At 51.3% G+C, this 12,608-nt stretch overlaps 1 protein-coding gene across 1 annotated transcript in view; it reads right to left on the reverse strand.

The window, feature by feature from the left end:
• The window catches only part of GAS7 (growth arrest specific 7), a 215,731-nt gene extending 203,709 nt beyond the window's left edge, over window positions 1-12,022 (reverse strand). Inside the window, exon 1 of the mRNA XM_069483245.1 lies at window positions 11,840-12,022. Within this exon, the coding sequence (XP_069339346.1) occupies window positions 11,840-12,022 (183 nt within the window). The remainder of the gene's footprint in view (window positions 1-11,839) is intronic.
• Between the last annotated feature and the right edge of the window lie 586 nt (window positions 12,023-12,608).

Raw genomic sequence — 12,608 nt, forward strand, 5'->3', positions numbered from 1 at the left:
AAGTGCTGTACCTTCTTACGTGCAGCTCCAAGTGCTGTCCCAGTATCAGCAGCTGCTGCACCCCCTGGGAGCTTGTTAGGAATGCAGAATCTCAGGTCCCACCCCAGACCTACTGAATCCAAATCAGCATTTAATAAGATGCCCAGGTGACCTCTGCCCTGACCACAAGGCTGCAACCAGACAGTCTTGCACTATGACCTCAGAGGGGCCTGTGGAAAAGGGTCTCCCTCCCCCAGCAGCCCCCAAAGGGAAGCTCCAATTGACAGGTAGCCTTTGCATTCATCTATGATCTCTAGAGCATGCGGGAATGTAAACTCCATGTACAGAGTGCGTACAAGGACTCTCACGGAGCCCTGTGAAACTTAGAAAGATTCTGCAACTTGCCTCGGGTCATACAGGCAGCAGGGGCTGATTTGGGATATGAACCCAGACCTGCCACTCTCTTGCCCCATTCTCCAACATGGTCTAAGCAGTCCACACTGGGGGTAGCGGTGGGGCTCACAGTCCAGCTCACAAACCAAACCACATGAAACGTCCAGCAACCCCTTGGACCTGACAAACTGCTCCAGGTGCAGAGACCACATGCCAGCTGCACATCTTTCCCAACACTGTTGGTGTCTGGCAAGACCATCCAGGGCTCTCTCTCTGCCGAGGTCCAGACCCTGCCCCCAGCCTTGCTACTGGTCGAATACTGCAGAGCCAGACTCCTGGCCCTGGCTGTGGCCCCAGGAAAGCCTTCTCAAGCTCCACCTCCACTTTGTGATCAAGGGACTCCCTCTGGTCAAACAGGAACACCAGCCACCGTATCTCTGTCCTCAGATTAAATGTACTCAAAGAAAGGTCTAATTCCAAAACCTGTGCTCTTTCTATGACCCCGTGCAGCCTCATATAATCCACTTAAAAAAAAAAAAAAAAAAAAAAAGAAGAAGAAGAAGAAAGAAAACTAAATCTAATCTAATTCTAGGATTTAACACATCTTGCAGACAAACTTAAAAACCCCTAAGGGTACTCAAATGCCTTGCTACTCAAACTGTGGCCCTCAAACCAGCGGCAGCGGGGGTGTCATTTGGGAGCTAGCTAGAAACGCAGAATCTCAGTGTGGTATAATATGAGATACATTTGGTCTTTGTCCCCAGTTCCTGGCACATAACTCCTAAAACCCTTGGAATTTCCTGAGTAATAGGAGTGTCTTTTGTTCTTCATAATGAGCCCCTCTGATTACACCTGAGTTTATGCCGATGTGGTGACTTGGGGTGGGTCCCCTAGGTAGCCCAGGTTGGGGCTGCCAACCACCAAGAAGAGCAAGTATTAGAGGATGAGAGGGTTGGAACTTTGAGCCCCACCCGCCAACCTCCAGGGGGCCCGGCAGAGGCTGCAGATAAAGCTCTAGAACTCTTGAACAACCAGACTTGATGAGCTTCTGGGTTGCTGAACATGTGAGGTACTGGGGGCGTGGCACGGTCAGCGAGGGCACGGAATCGGCACGCCCCTTCCCCATACCTCCCCTACACATCCCCTCATCTGGCTGTTAGCCTGTACACTTTATGATATCCCTTATAATAAACTGGTAAACGTAGCAAGTGTTTTCCTGAGTTCTATGAGCCATCCTAGCAAATTAATCAAACCCAAGGAGTGGGCATTGGGAATCCCAATTTATAGCTGGCCAATCAGAAGTATAGGTGACACTACTTGGCATTAGAAGTGGGGGCCAGTCCTGTGGGACTGAGCCCTTAACCTATGGGATCTGACTCCAACTGCAGAAGACTGTGTCACACTGAATTGAACTGTAAGAGACCCAGCCGTGTCCACCTGCTGGCGAACTGGCTTGGTGTGCGGGGAAACCGCCCCACCTATCAAGCCCAGGCAGCGTTCTGTGCTGTGTGCGTGTAGAGAAACAGTGTGGAGTGTGAGTAGAGAGTCTGTTTTTTCCTTCAGACTCAGGCTCCAGCCAGACCTGCTAACTCAGAATCTGCATTTTAACAGAAGTCCCACGTGCCGGGCCAGCCCATCAGTGTTGAGGAGGCAGTGGTCTGACCCTGCACGTACGGCCGACGTGCCCACACCAGAAGACAGGCCCCACGTGTTTGGAACCCTCCTTATAATATGAAAATGTTGGTCTGAGTCAGATTAGACTTTGTTTTGAGCATGTCCTTGATTATCAACTGCTCCTCAACGGGGGGTTGTATTTTCACTTCAAGCACAACAAATGCTCGTAGCGATGTATCAATAAACACTTCGTAAATGAGAACGGTAGACTCGAACTAAATTCAAAGTTTTCCTACTTCTATTCCTGAATTATGCTACAAATCAGAAACAAATGGCTCAATGACACTCTTCCATGAGCCACTGCTAAAATAAGGATCCTCTCTCATGATTGAATTAGGACAAGGACTCATTTCTGTAGAATTTTTAAAATAGCATCTCTAAATAATTTTTACAACTTAATTAGTTTTTTGTTGTTGTTGTTGACTAACCTGGGAGTTCTCTGTGCATCTGACAAGCAAATGAGAAGGGAGGAGGAATTAAGGCATCTGAGAAAGAGAAAAGGATGCTAAATGCCTAGAAAGTTTCAACAGAAAACATGAAGTGTGAACCTGATTCTCTGGAAAGAGGTCACCTGGCAGAGTACCCTGGAGGGGAGAGCCGTCCCCATGGGCTCCCCAAGGAAGAGCTCCATGCCTGGGCTGTATCCACTGAACCCTGCAGAAAGCATGGCACACAGTAAGTGCTCACATATAAAAATTTATTTTTGTTGAACCCAAGGTTGTGACAGATGTACTTATCAGGCAGGAAAAAAAAATCGCAGGGCATCAGGTATAAAATGACCACATTTGTTCAAAAATGTAGATCAAGTATCTACTAGTGTGCCCAGCAGTGTGCTAGACGCTAAAATAGCGTAAGGGAGGCAGGAAGCCAGTTTGGAAGAATAAGCTAACGATGGCTCTCGGGAGCTAAGGGACCTGCTGAAGTCTGCACCATGGACTCTTCGCAGCATCCATCCAGGAAATTCGTTTTGAGAAGCTTGTTCTAGAAGCATTAAATTCAGCTTGAAAGGCACTGCTCTAGGTGTGACAATAGAAGACTGAAACTGAAACACGCTAGAAATGGGGCATCCCATGAGCGACTGTCCATGTGGGGGACAATGGAGCTGTCCCCTCAGATTCCTTTTCTCCTTCCAAGCACATTAGGATTGCATTTTCTCACCCTCTTGAAGTTAGGTGTGGCTGGGCTTTAGAAAATGAAATACAAACACAAGTGTCATGTGTCATTCCTCGGCAAAAGCTTTAAGAACCACGTGCTGTTTAACATGGTCCCCGGCAAGATTCTGGGTAGCGGTTGCTCTGTCATCCTGGGTCCTGAAGGGTCTCGCAGCCCCAAACCAACTCACGAAACACTTGCAGTGTGAGCAAGAAAGAGACCATGTTCTTTTAACCACTGAGGTTTCGGGGTTGCTTGTTACGACAGCATATCCTCACCCATCCTGACTGATACAGCGTACGTACCCCCAATGTCACTGTTTTCAGAACATTCTGTTACTCATTCAGAACTGCTCAAGTTCATGATTACCTGAGGGTGGGTCTTCTTTTTTTTTAACCCTGAACAGCATTGCTTAACTCAATTACCATGTTCGCTCATCAAACTTCACTCCCAATAGTCATCTGATTTTTTCCCTTCCCTTATTTCCTCCGTTCTGCAGATTTCCTCATGTATTTACGCTGTTATCTTTTCCCACCGTATGCTTTTTGGTAAGCTGCCTTAAAACCTATTTGCGACAAGGTGATAGACAGATAGTCACGTGAACAGACACACCAGACTTGGCTTTCGAATGAATTTTGGCTGTTTCCAAAAAAAATCAAATCCACCCCTCAAAAGATAAAGATTTGCTGTTACTGAGGATGTTTAAAAGAATGTGGCCCTGAGCCAGCATGTATTCCTTCATCCTATTCTTTCCACAAAAGGATACTTAAGGAATGCTTGGTACACACAGTCCCTGCTTTTAAAAAAGCAATCCATTTCTGGACACGCCATCTCTTTCTGCCTCGTCGTAAGGAGAAATTCGTATCCTGCTAACTCCACGAAAACATTTAGCATCACTGACCAACATTTCTACTGTTAAAATTCAGTTTCAATATAATTATTCAGCCCTTTCTGTTTGTGAGACCTTGTGCTAAGCACAGGTGAGCCTGATTTTAACCAGTTCCTCCTGGTGGACATTCAGATGGTGGCCAGTCTCGTGGTATTAGAGGCTGTGCTGCTGCAGCCACTCTGATGTTTATAGCTTACCTCTCAGATGCTTCCTAATTAGAAATTTCTAGAAGAGGAACTGCTAAGTCAGAGGATACTTGCGAGGTACAGTGCCAAACTGCACTCCAGGGAGCACAAGACCATTTTCCTACCCCCTGCCAATATCTATTCTTTTTTTTTTTTTTTGACACTTTTCTTTAAAGCTATCTTTCATATTAAATTTGTATTACTTTGATTACTAAATATGAGAGACTAAATATGTTGAGGACTTTGCATGTCTTTTATTATGAAGTATCTATACATGTTCTTTGCCCATTCTTATAAGTGATGTGTTCCTCTTTGTTTTGGGGGCGGGGGGGTTAAAAATAATTTACAAAAAGCACTTTCTGCATTAAGGATGTGAACTTTTTCCAAACTTTTATTCTACCTCACTGTTTAAAGGAAGAGGTCTCTAGCGGCAGAATGAAGGCTCAACAGATGGGAAAAATACAACAGGGAAAGTGCATCGCAACTGACCTGCAAGAGGTGAGATCCCTCGAGCCCCCCCACCTCCACCCCAGTCAACCCAGCGGCATGACCTGCTGCCTCTACCTGCAAAATACATTCCAAATCCATCCACCTCTCACCATCTCCCTCCCACCACCCTGCTCCGAGCTTCCTAACTGGTCTCCTCACTTCCTTCCCTGCCCTCTTCAAATCCACCCTCCACCCTACAGGTCAGATGAGCTTTCCAGAACAAATCAGAACATGCCACCTCCTTCAATCAAATCCAGGGCTTTTCCACTGCTGCATCTAGAAAACGATCCAGCTCCTCAGGTCCTGTCACCTGTCCCCCTCTCGGGCACAGCCCCAACCTCTCATGCCCTTGCTCACCACTCCCTAACCATCCTGGAATATTCTCGTCCTTTCAAACATAGCAAGCACACTTCCCTATTCAGGGTTACGTGCGTCTGCAGTCCCCTGTCTCAAATTATTTTCCCGCAAATACTCACACGGCTGTCTTCTTTTGCATCCTTAGGTCTCTAGTCACATATCACCTCCTTAGAGGAGCCTTCCCTAACTGCCTATTGGAACACCCAACATCCCACTCTATCACAGTATCCTGTTTTAGGGGCCCCATACCACCTTGAAATTATCTAATTTTTTGCTAGTTTACCAGCTCCCCAACTGGAAGAACTAGAAGGTTGGCTTCTTTTCTGTGTCGGTCACTAGTTTACCTCTAGCACTTGCCACAGGGCTCACAGCTCATCGCAGGCACTCAGTGAGTGACTGGGGAATGAATGGATAAATGAACGACCCTCATTGGAACCAGGGAGTGGCAAACTCCATTTGGCCCATGAGCTAGGGATGCTTTTTACGTCTTGAAATGGTTGAAAGCAAAATCAAAGGAAGAATAATGCTTCATAGCACATGAAAATTACAACAAATTCAAAAATTTCAGTATCCATAAATAAAGTTTTATCGGAACACAGGCATGCCCGTTGGTTTTCGGATTATCTGTGGCTGCTTTGGCACTACAGCAGCAGAGCTGAGGAGCTGTGACAGAGACCATATGGGGTGCTCTCACCGCTTCTCGCTGCCGCTGGCGCGCCACAAATCACAGCGAGGCAGCTATAACTCAGTTGTGCCTCGTGGCCTGCAAAGCCTAAAATGTTTCCTGGCCTCTTACAGAAACGATTTGCCAATGCAAGTTAAGTAGGAGAAGGCTTTGAGAGATGTTTTTATGAGAGAAGGGACAAGGCTTGCTCACCTACTGCATAATGGGAGAGGAAAGGTACGGAGGGAGGTGTCAGGCAGATGGTGGTGACATTCACTAAGATTTGGAGGGTGGAGGGGGAAGGCAGCGGAGAGAGAAGAGAGGTGGTAAGTTTAGTTTTGACATGTGAAATTTGAGTACCTGGGGGCTGCATCCGGATCCCAGTTTGTCGCTTGAGAACCAGGAAGTTAAACTAATAAAACGACTTTTTATCAGATGGGAAAGAAGACACTAAATGTGAAAAAAGGAGGTGGGTGGGTCTTCTTAAGACTCCACAAAAACTTCTCACAATTCATCCGCCTATTGGGACTAAACTTTCACAATGTCACCCCATGCTCTGGGTCTGCCAAAGGAAAAGCCAGACAGACCCACTAGCCACCATTTCCACTTCTCACCAGAGGTCTAAACACCACCCCAGACGCCTTGCCTTGCCTTGCCTTGCCTTGCTTGCAGGGAGGGAAAGGAACACACTCATTTTGCATTTAACTTCAGAGGAATCACAGTCCGGACATTCTGTTAGAAAGCTCGTCAGGCGCCTTGCTGCTGTGAGTAATAAGGGAGCAAGCTGCAGGAACAATGTCCCCTGCGGTGGCCCGATAATAGTCATAATACCTGACGTGTGTACCAGGCTTCCTGGTTTACCAAACATTTTCTCTCCCAAGCAAAGTGGGGACCAGCATCCGTGCTCACAGATAAGGTCTACCTCACAACTAGATAAAAGCTGGGCTTTTGCAGGCTGGGAAGAGTACAAGAAGGGCAGCCTCTCCTTCGTGTTTCTAGGTGGTAACAGACTTCAGAGCTTCACACGGTGGCGAAGGGATGTCAAGGATTCCTGCCGACTTGTTGCTAAGGGAACTTTTGTGAAGATGCCCTGAAGCCGCAGAATCCATAAGCCCTGCCCATTGCTTTAAAGTCCTGTGAGGTGGCCACTTGACAAGTCCAGCACACAGGCCTGGGGGTGGGGGGTGCCTCCTTCTGAGTAGAAGCCTACAGAGTGTGGGGGGGGGGGGCAAAGGTCAGTTTTCAAACAGCAGGAGCTGCAAATACAGGCCACAGCCCCCAGATCAAAAAAGCAGGATGACTTAGTGAAGATGTCAGAAAGCACCTTGTTCTTCTCGGTCACAATTACATACCCCATGAGCCACCAGCTCTAATTACACCTTTTGTGAACAAAGCTGATGACCGCCTGAAAAACACTGGCATGAGGGACAAGGTCATACCCATTTTAGGTGATTTTCATGTTACAGAAAGAAAAGCCCTGTATTAAAATCAATTTGTGTAACGTAGCAAGCATCTACTAGATGTCAGGCAGCTCAGATACACTGTGTCTATTAATCACCAGCCCTGAACAGCCCTGGCCTGAAAAAGGCTGGGCGAGTATGTCAACGGCTTAGTGGACAGGCCCAGGGCCAGGCAAATCTGATTTCAAATTCCAGCTGCATTATTTATTGTGTGGCCTTTATAAAGAAATCTCTGGCGTCTTAAAAAAAAAAATCCTCCCAGGATTGCAATAGAGACTCTTCGAACAGAACGGCCAAGTCTCTGCATTTTACGTCCTTCTGGGAGCTCTCTCTCTCATCAGTCTGTCCTGGCACTACCTCCCCTCTAATGGATCCTCTGTCCCATGTGTGTTCTCCCTGCCATTCTGAGGCAGCTAGTCTGCAAAATGGCCCTGAAAGAACCACGCCTCCCTTGTATCCACACCTGTATCCACCTCACGCTGGACTGGTCCTGTGACTCACTTTGCCAGTAGAGTGTGGCAGAAGTGATATGCCAGTTCTGGGCGTAAGCCTTAAGAATGCCCGGCAGTTTGTACCTGTGTGTTCTTGGAAGCCAGCTACCACGTAAGAACTCCAATTAAGCTGCTGAACAGAAAGGCCGAAAGGCCGTGGAAGATGAGACACCACATGAAGAGAGAGGCTACATGGAAGAACACCAAGGCACAAGGCAGGTAAATGAAGATGCCAGGTTGAAGGCCGCAGCCCCTCATCGAGCCTCCAGGACTCCAGCCCCAGCCACCATCGGACTCCAACCGCATGGGAGACGCCAAGACAGACCAGCAGAAGAACTGCACAGCTGAGCCCTGTCAACCCACAGAATCATGTCAGATAATCAATTGTTGTTTTGAGACACTAAGTTTTAGGGTGGCTTGTTACATAGCAATAGATAAAACATTCCTTAATTATCCATAGCGCAGCCCACTCTCTCTCACAGCCATTCCTTGTAAACTCCTGAAGCACAATCACATGAACCCAAAATGGGAGAGCAGAGGGTAGAGAGGAACTCAAGTTCAAGGATGATCCTTTGAAGCCATCCTAGTTTCTCTAGCAAATAGCATCATATTCTACTAGTACCTCTGAGGTCCAGACTTTCCAGCCAGATCCTGGATTTTAAGAACAGCACCTAGTTCAAGAAAATCTCTATTTTGCTTACATTCCAATCTTATTACCTCCACACCACCCCCCCACGAATTTTTCCTATCCAGTCAAGGTGATAGCAGACTACAAAGAATTCCTGGGCCCTGTTAGGCCCTCCAGCTATTGGACCTGTCTAGCCATTGGGTCTGTCCTTGTACCAAGTCTGACTTTTCTTTTCTAGCTGCTCTTGTCTAAGGGTCCTTACATCTCATAGCCAGCTGTGGGCCTTGGCTATTAGGCCTTATAGCTTTTTGAGGGAAAAGGGATGGTTCCCTCCTCCTGGCACCCTTTAAAGGGCTGCACCACCCCTTGAGTAGGCAGGATCCTGTGGCCAGTGTCCCTGGGCCTACCAGAGCTCTCCACACTTCTCTGCTATGCTGAGGTTTTCTTGTAAACCAGGTGTGTGCTGCACCTTTCCACCATTTCGTTAAAGTCTTGATCAAAGAGATTTCCCAGATAACAAGGACCTCCACTGAGCTAGCCTCCTTCCAGGGGCTGGCTGGCCACCAGGGCAGATCTAGAGGCCCTCTCAAAGTCAGCTTCCACTCCCCTCCATGGCGTATGCTTCCTGCAAAGCCAGGATCTCTCAGTTCCCCTTTCTTCATCTGAACAAGAAAGAAATCCGTGGGGAGTGTCCATTTTGCACAGTTCTTGATATTACTCTTTTCATCAGAGGACAAAAGGTCCACTTGCATAGGAACTATGTTGGAGGTGCCATTCTCAGCCGCGTACCCACAATCCTATCTCTCCCCAAGGGGGCTGGTGTAGTCCACTGGTCTGTACTTGTCCCAACAGCTGCCCTGGCCTTCTAGACTCCATGGCCCCCAGCAAGCTTGGAGCCAGGCACCCCACTGGCTGGTCTCCTATGAGCTTTACCCCCTCCAGCACCCATGGGCCCCTTCTCCAGTCTCATGATTCCATATGCTGGCCAGTCTACCCACCCGCTGGGGAGCTGTGCATTCTCTAACTAACCGAGTCTGTGTCTGAGGACTCACCCTCTCCCAAGGGGCTCTACCTTGGGAGAGCCTCTTGCATATCCTCTATCCCTTCCCAGCCCTCAGCCTTAATGTCTTGCTCATGTAGAAGGTTCCCAGACACCAAGCACCTGACCCACCATCCTCCTTGTTGAAATCCCATCTGCTTTTGGCCCTAAGAAAATCCTCATTAATTACTTAGGTCACAGGACTCAGGCCCACCCCAGCTGGCTCAGAATGAAAACAAACTTCAGGGTTAGCAGAGATGCTCCAAGTGACTCCCGGATGCAAGTGCCCTCATTCTAGCCTCCCTAATGGATGCTGTCACCAACATGCGACCTCAGGGGCAGCACCTGCCCTCTTCCACATGGATATGGCCCCTACCCTCACTTGCCTTTTAGCACAATTGAGCCCAGGCTATCATGTTTACAAGAGGCCCAGGCACAGGGGTTGCTATTCAGCCATCTGAGCCGCTAACCAAATATGCAAGCATTACTCACTGGGTACCTGACTTCACCTCTCGTATTCTGTTTGCTTGTCTGTCAAGTGGGGAAAGTACCTCATCCTGCACAGAGCTGTCAGGGGAACTGGTGACAATGTATGTACTATGCCCAGTGCCTAGTAGGTCCTCAACCAAAGGTGGTCCCATCTCAAGGGTACTGCTCATCTTGACGGGCACGTCTGTTGCAAGTTACTAGTCAGGAGTGGTGTGAGAGGCCCTTAGGCAGCAGAGATTTCCTAAGCATGTATATGCCAGGGGATGTGACTGGCACGCCAAGACTGTCCCAGCTGTTGCTCCTGCTTGTCCCCTGGGCCTGGTCCATCCTCCTTTTCCCCAAAGAAAAGGCAAAGCCACTCAACTCTGGCCTGCACCCACCCAGCCTCACCCCCACCCGAAACACAGCCAGCTGAGTCCAGCCAGAGGTGGTCCTCACCGGACAGACATCTGCCAGCCAAATTTCCACATTAGTATTTCTTGGAAAAATGTGGCCACCAAAAGAACTCCCACAATATGTATCTCTCCCAGGGTTTCTGAGCTAGAAACAAGGAGGCTCCGGGTCTTCCTATAAATAACACGTTCTGTTTCTTTTACTTGTGAATCTCAGGCAAGGTGTGGGGACAGCCAAGCCAGGGAGCACATGTGAGCCTCTCCTACAGGCTCTCCAGGTTCCGAACCAGAAGGGTTCCAGGGACACAATCTGCTGACAGCCCATGAAAGCTCATTCTAGCAGCCACTAAACTTTGCTCAAAGGCTACTCATCCGTTCGGGAGGGATTTTGTTGTTCTCCGCTGGACCTGAAAGAAATGCAATGTACCTTCACAAGGCTTAGGCTCTATTTCTGACCATGGTGCCACATGTTGTCGCCTTATAACCATTTCACCCTTCTCTTTCTTCCTCTCCTGATGAGTTGCATAAAGCATTTTCAGTCAAAATTTGCTACTTTGTTCTTTGTGAAGTAGGTCAGGGATTAAATTATAAATAAATTCAGTCTCCATGATTTGGGCAGTGTTTTACCAGAGTATTTATGTATACTTACACAACTGAGGGTAACTGCTAATTTAGTCATTACAAAAATCCTAGGGTCAGACAGTCATTTTGTAAAGAGGATGGCCTGTAAGGTCACCTCCTCTCCCCCCACCCACCCCACCAAAGGACTTCAGAAACTTCCCATCTCGCCTCTCAGGCTGTGATCACGAGCTCAGTGATCAGAGGACAGCGAGGCCTCACACCGTCACCCAGACAATAAACAGCCAGCCGACCTGGCTCAGCAGGTCCTGTGCAGCCCTGGGGCCAGGCCAGAACCCCCGAGAACAGGCCACTTTCAGGTTCTGAGCTTCAGCCTGGGGAAGCTGGACCAGGGGAGGGGGCGATGGCTGGGGCTGCGGGATCCCCGGGATCAAGCCTGCCGAAGGGGCTCAGGCTGCTGGCCAGCAGGCTCGGCTGACCAGCAAGTGGGCGGCTCCGAGGCGGCCAGGCAGCCTGACCCGGGGCAGCACGACCGTCCAAGGATCGGCAGGCTCTGGGCTCCCGGGTGGAGACGCGGGGCCGAGTCGGTGGCACTTCTCAGACCCGATCCCCCTTGCATCTTCCCAAGCCCGCTGGACTTCGGGAGCCCTTCGCTGGCCCCTGCCACTGCCGGGAAAGCGCCGCCCGCTCCAGAACTCTCACAGGCAACAAGTTCTCGCTTCCTCAAAGCGGCCACGATGTGCTCGGGAGGCCCGGCGCGAGGGAGGCGCTCCCGGCGAGCTCGCGCTGCCCACGCCCCGAGGGCGCCCGCTGCCTTCGCTGCCCCCAGGAGCGCGGAGCTACAGGTCGCACCGGCAGCGCTGTCCTCGGGGCGCTCCTCGCACAGGGACGCTGCGGCATCCCCGGTGTGGGCAACAGGTATGAGAGCGCAGGGAGGACCGCAGCCCCGGGTCTTCCAGCCCCAGCCCTCGCCCCTTACCTCCAGCAACTGCACGTAGCTCGCCGGGAACCAGCCGCGGAGCCCGTCCTCCTTCTCGCCTTCCCACCAGCCGCCGTCCGGGACCTGCAGCAGCGTGATCAGCTCGCCCGCGGCGAAGCGCAGCCCCTGGCCGTGCCGCTCCCCGGAGAAGGGGTACAGGGTCCGGCAGCGGGCGCCGGACATGGCCTTGGCGCCCGGGTTCACAGCGCAGCCTGCATCCCTGCCGAGCCCCGCGTGCTGGGCAGCGGCCCCGCGGGCTCCCAGGCGCCCGGCGCTCCGGGCTCCCGCGCTGTGGGCGCGCGCCGTCTCGGGGGTGCGCGGGGGTCCCCGGGCAGGCGAGGGACGCGCGCCCCGCTCAGGGAAGCGGAGACTCGCTGGCTTCGGAGAGCGAGTGGCGACGCCCCCGGGCCGGGCAGCTCGCAGATCCCGGCTCGAGGCGGGGGGGCGGGGCTCAGGGGGAGGAGACCGAGGCGCCGCGGGCTCCGGAGACAACTTCCCGGGGACGCGGAACGCGGGCTGCCGCCGCGAGGGCTGGCCGGGGCCGGGGCCGGGGCGGCCCTGGCGCGCGGAAATGCGCAGCTCCCTCGGGAGGGGGGACCCGGAGCATCCCCTCGGCAGGACTCCGCGGCGAGCAGGGAGGGGCCGGGCGTCCGCGGAGAGGGGCTGGCGGCCGGGCGGCCGGGCGGGGGCTCTCGCGGAGGGCGGGGGCGGGGCTCGGGCGGCCACGCCCGCCGAGGGCTGGGCGCTCCCTCGCAGAGGCGGCAGGTCA

Source organism: Eulemur rufifrons, chromosome 9 (assembly GCF_041146395.1).
Source record: "Eulemur rufifrons isolate Redbay chromosome 9, OSU_ERuf_1, whole genome shotgun sequence".
In the NCBI taxonomy this organism is placed as follows: Eukaryota; Metazoa; Chordata; class Mammalia; order Primates; family Lemuridae; genus Eulemur; species Eulemur rufifrons.